The sequence below is a fragment of the Microchirus variegatus genome (genome assembly GCF_963457635.1).
Source record: "Microchirus variegatus genome assembly, chromosome: 14".
In the NCBI taxonomy this organism is placed as follows: Eukaryota; Metazoa; Chordata; class Actinopteri; order Pleuronectiformes; family Soleidae; genus Microchirus; species Microchirus variegatus.
Window position 1 is genome coordinate 13,138,113 of NC_139815.1, and position 6,000 is coordinate 13,144,112.

General features: G+C 42.0%; 1 protein-coding gene across 1 annotated transcript in view; it reads right to left on the reverse strand.

Annotated features, from left to right (window-relative positions):
- atosa (atos homolog A) overlaps nucleotides 1-5,792 on the reverse strand; it is a 33,472-nt gene extending 27,680 nt beyond the window's left edge. The window contains exon 1 of the mRNA XM_083900480.1: nucleotides 4,832-5,792. Coding sequence (XP_083756606.1) covers nucleotides 4,832-4,862 — 31 coding nt within the window. The 5' untranslated portion in view covers nucleotides 4,863-5,792. The remainder of the gene's footprint in view (nucleotides 1-4,831) is intronic.
- Between the last annotated feature and the right edge of the window lie 208 nt (nucleotides 5,793-6,000).

Genomic DNA, 6,000 nt, shown 5'->3' on the forward strand with positions numbered 1-6,000 from the left:
TACAACCTGATTCTATCCCAAAATCAGTACCTTGGCTTTTTAGACTGACTGGATCAGGAGGTCACAGCCTTGGAGAAGTGTCGCAGCAGGAGTGTCGATGTTAGAGGAACATGCCTCGACTTGTTCAGCCCTCAAACATAATAACATCAGCAGTGATGTTCATAGGTTTTCAATGTAGTCAGCCCCAGGACCTGATATGTATGGGTCCCTGGGAAATTCAATAGGTTCCCAATAAAAAAATGTTATTTCTTGAGAAACTGTATTGTTAAACTCATAAACTGTTTGATGCTGGCAGCCTGTGCTGAATTTAAGAGGGTCTCAGGAAAGCCAATCCCAGCTGACAGAGGGTGAAAGGGGGGCTTATACTCTGGACATGTCACATTGTGTTCATAACATACGATACGCTTTTCTGAGTCAATCTTCATTTCGAACAGTTGTGATTGAGCACAGGTCCATATAAGTGGTGTAGTCTACTGTAGTCAGTATACTGCCCTCCCACCCAATGACCAGCCACCCCTTATGTGTGCACCTGCAAGCACACACGCTCACTGTTTGCAACAGTGCTTAACTGGTTAGATAATCATCACACAGCAGTGAGGGAGATAATCTTCTACCTAACTCGCAAATCGAGACATTTTGACATAGGCCTGTACAATTAATCGGCACTTTTATTCAAATTTAAAATCGTAGGAGGCGCAATATTTGTTAAAGCCAGAATGTGCGTCAAAAATGATTTTAGATTATCGTCTTGAACTATACACATCTTATTGTACCGACTGTCTTTGTTTCTCACAAATCTGCACAAATATCACACAGTAATCATTGTAAATGTTTTCCGAATGAAAATGAGAATAATAACGTAGGATTGACCATTTCCTCTGATGTCGCGAATCATATCGTAATCGCAATTAGATATTTTAATCAACATCATTCAGCCCTACTTTGATGCCATTTTCTGTGCACCAGATATCCTGCTTTTTTTCGTGTTATCTTTTGATAAAGGCTGCACGCACTGTGCGTGTAGAAGAACGGCTGATTAATCAGCTGTCAGTAAGCGCATGAGTGTGTGAGAGAGAAAGAGCAGGGAGATGAATGATAGTTTAAATCGCTTTGGAGAAATAAAATACAGAACCATGTGGAAAGATCACCTCTGTTACACACACACACACATCAAAGGAAGAAAATTACTGGCGATAGAACAAACAAGAACTTAGACCCTAAAGTCCAAGACGTTTTGTTTTTTTCTAACATTGTTAAGTTGGCGAGTTAGTAGGGATGCACAGATTAATCGGCCAGTGACCAGAACCGGACGATTTTCACGTGATCGGCCCCAATCGGCGACCGGCGCTCTGCATGTAAACGTTTCATTAATGTTTATATATTTGTTTCAATCACTGAATGAAGCCTGGCATATTTGGGACAAGAGTCAGGACCTTAAATCACTTGCACAAAACTTTTGATCAGCACTCAGCATTTGTTTGTTTGTCATTTAAACCAGTGTGAGCAGAGAGAGAGAGGCATTGTTGGCACGGGGCGGGAGAGAGAGAGATCTGCGCTCTTGGTCATTAGTTAATTCACTTATTTGTGTGTAGGTAATATGTTGTGAAATATGTTTAAACTTAAATAAACTACACATACAGGTAGTGATTTGTTTTTGTATTTTTAGTTGGATATTGGATGTGAACTGATTGTATTTCTATGTTAAAATGTTCTATTTAAGAAAATATGCAAAAATATATATCTTTCTGTATGCTGTAAAGTGGTTAAAAAAATTGAAATCGGCTAAAATCGGTATCGGCAGGTCAAAATTCTCGAAAAATCGGTGCATCCCTACGAGTTAGCACATGTTTTGAGGCCCCTGCTGCAACAGTCGTAGGTGTATGAATGCATGTGTGTGAGCACATCAGAGCGCACCGGGACAGAGAAGAGAGACAGAGGATCAATAACATGATGTCAGCTCGAGTCCACCTTGTATCGTGTTCAACAGGTTGAGGAACAGTTGATGAAAGTCTGCACAATGTACTGTTGTCAAGGATGGGTCCTTTTAGATTTTAACGTGCCAGAGACGCAGGACACGCACCGATCGACACTCCTGCAACAGTCCGACTGGCCGATCTGTGTTGAACCTAACCTTTGTATGGTTTTAGCTACTGATTAAACAGCTCCTCTCACCACCGCTGTCTCTCATTCTGAGTGCGAGGAGGGGAGAGGCAAGGTATAAGCCATTTGGTATCGCCGCCACTACAGTACACCTCAAATAACAATAGCACCAAAAGTATCTGCCAGCCAAACATGAGTGCTACTGCAGCTGAGCAGCTTGTAAGCTCCATAATTAGGATGTGACACTGAGCAAGCCAACGTGACATTGTGACAAGAGGAGCGAAGAACAGACAGACTGTAGCAATACGCTTCAGACCAACATTTCTCTTTTTTTTTTAAGCTCATATTAAGCAGGACAAACATGGTATTTGCTAGTTCGAAATCATTCTAATCCTATCCAGCACCAGAACACACAACAGTAGTGTTGCTGTGTTCCATTATTAGACTATAATTACATTGTACAGTGTCAGCCAATGTGCCCTTTCCTTGGCCCAATCACATCACACAGATATCTGGTGTCAGTGCTTCTATATAAAGGACCCTACAAGCAAGGCCAGGCTAGGGTTAAAAGTCTCGGGCCCATTTAGGGCATACGTGTACTGTGTGTTGTGGAGTCCCATTATCAACACAATGTATTGTGCTTGAAGTAGGATCCTCACTCAGCAGCTTGTCAGCAGTTTCGTAACCTACTCAAACAAACAGACTCTCCCTGATTGACTGAAGCAAATCTCATCATGATTGAGAACACTGGTCTTTGAGTGGGGATGACTGGACACCAATTTGTCACAACAGTGACGGATTTATACAATTAGGATCTACAGATCCTATCCGATTTTACTTCTTTTTCCCAATAACTGATTCAGTAATCTTGACCAGTACTGGACTGATACTAGCACCAGATGAGCTCATCCCTATCCTTGAGCACTGCCTAATGTGGCTGTTACGTTAACAAAGGAGACATCATTTATCCTGGATCACAAAGAACCAAATACAATAAGTCAGTTTATACAATAAAAGAGCTTATACAATACTTAATGTCCCTTGAGGCAGGAGAAAAGATAACCCTGGCAAATGAATGCAATAATAAAATTTGTCTAATCATACTGAAGCAAACAAGGGAGTGTGCCATGTCCCTGTTTTACCTCTTGCTGTAGATGCAGTGACATGTAAACAGGTTGCAAAGCATATGGCAGCAGCCTTATTTTTCACAACAGGGTGGGTGTCAGGCACATTTTTGCAGCAAGCCTGTGCCACAGACTGTCAAAACAAGAGCAAATGGCAGAATGAACTGTACATGACATGAGATAATCTCGGATGTTGCACTCTAATGGAGAAAACACAAATCAGCTGACATTCGCGGTAACATCTGAAACCAGAGGAGAAAATGTGTGTTGCGCATACACGTCCTCATTTCCTCAGGTCAGGCTTTGTTAATTCACATCACCAGGCTGGCCAGCTGTTACATAATGCTCTGGCCTGATTCACCTCTCAGGAGTCAGTTGATGCTGGAAATGCCCAGCTTGTCCCACACACAGCAAATCAGTAAAGAGACTGAGCAAAAACCTAAGTATATAAAATAATCAGCCCAACCTGTCTGGTTACCAACAATGATGCACACACACAATATAAGTCACTTTAACCCTTTCAGGTACTACTCAACTATTTGATCAACCACACTTTAAGTCACTATATCTCATTGAAAAATGCATCAAGCTGAACTCAACCTGAATGAGCCATCTCTACCATTGCGTCTGTGAGCAGTATGCCTTTACAGCATTCCCTCAAACAGCAAGTGACACAACGAAAATTCACACATCCTTTGATGACGCATATCGGCGGGACTTTCGAAGGTAAGACTATTTTGTTGACATATTATCGTTTCAGAGGACTTGTGGTACATAATTATTTAACTTAGTTCAACAAAAATAAGTCTTATAAGGGTCAAATGATTTTTTTCAAAACATGCTCTACCAAACAGTTGGCTTGTCATTTTATGCTAAAGGTAGTTTAATTTATTGATCAAGGAAATTTCACTTAATGTGACTTCTCTGAATGTTGTACTTTTATTATGAACAGACGTCTCAATCGTTTGGTAGAGGACTGTATCTGAAATATTGTAGGGTCTTATATATATATATATATATATATATATATATATATATATATATATATATATATATATGTATATAGATTGTCATTAATGTAATCATAAGTGAATAGAAAATGCAAAGAAATGATTTTTGATTTGATATTTACTTATATTTTTGTTAAAAAGTGGGGACGAGCTAATACAACACTTGGTATCATAATCACTTTGAACCGGGCTAAAATTGCTGAATGAAATATAGGAAAAAGAAGATAATAAAATGGGATATACACTAAATTAACGTGACTCGTTCTGAATGTTGTACTTTATGAATTATGCAAACCAGGTTTATTATGAACGGACATCTCAACCATTTGGTAGAGGCATGTATACTGTAGGGTCTAATATATATTGATTGTCGTTAAATGTAAATAAAATAATAAAAAATGCAAAGAAAACATTTTTCCTTTGCTTTTTTCTTGGTGCGTACATTAAAAGGTTAAGGACTTTATCGGATTGATATCGGTATCAGTAGATACTCAAGGTACAGGTTTCAAAATAAACAGTATCGAGCAAATTATATCAACAAGCAGCAGAACAGGTTTTTACTCTGTAAAGTGATCAGTGAGTGTAGATATTTCCTACCTCGGTCGGTCTTCATGTTTTCCAGTGTCATCGGGGTGTCCTCGGGGTTCCTCACAGGCTCTTCTCACTTGACTCTAACCACACTCAGCTTTTACAGCAAACACAACAATGTCTGAATGTCTTCTGAGATCGAGACCTGCTGTGTCTTAGCTAACCAAGCAGCGGAGCCTATATCAGCTGTGGAGCCCGTGTATCGGTACCAGCGGGGCCCCCTAACTAACAACAAAGCGTTGCTTTGTTGGCATGCTACTGTACGCTTCCATCGAGTCGCACTGTGTTGTCCAAATGACGGAACAAACAGCTGGTCGCCGAGTGCCAGTGACACTTGGAGTCAGGTACTGGAGTTGTCAGTCCGCTAACTAGCGACTAGCCAACCTGACAAGTCGTAATTTAACTAGTAAGCCGTCTCACGTCACGCGACCTGAGCCATAGTTACGTTGCGACAACACAACAGTGCTAACTCAGCAGTGCTAGCAGCTACGTAGCAAACTCAGCCAAACTAACCGTGTCGTTACTGGGTAAACGTCTGAAGGGTGACGACGACAACGACGACGACCTCGAAAACGTCCCCCAACCCCCCAGGCTTGCGCAGGTATAGCCGCAGCTATAAACACCGACGCCGCCGACGGACGGTCTCGGTATTTTCTGCTACGACGACCGCATATTCTGTCATTCTTGTCGCGAAATGTCGAAGAACGGCGCTCGAAAAGTCGCCATCTAGTTGACGCTGCAGACGCCACCTGAACGGACTTCCTTTGTGAGCCTCATAAAAACTTTTCACAACAGTCACAGTCTGACTCTGGGTGCCCAACGCCGACTACGACGTGTTTTACTGAAGCGAGTCGTGGAGACAGATTAGCCGACTGTCACGAACTATAGGACCGCGTCGATACTACGCGAAATGTGGATGAGAGAGGAAGACGTGGTGCTCCCGAACGCGATGCTTACAGTCTGCTGTCTCCCCTCCTCACGTCCCCCCTCCTCTGCTGCTTGTCAAAACAGATCAGTGCGGCTCAAGTCACGTGTCCCAACAACAGCCCCGCTCGTCACTTCCCTCTCTAGCAGCCTCGCATGAACTCGCAGCCATAGCAACCAACCGCCAACTTAGCCCCCGTGGAAACAACAACAACAACAACAACAACAACAACAACAACAACGTGTGCTGCTGA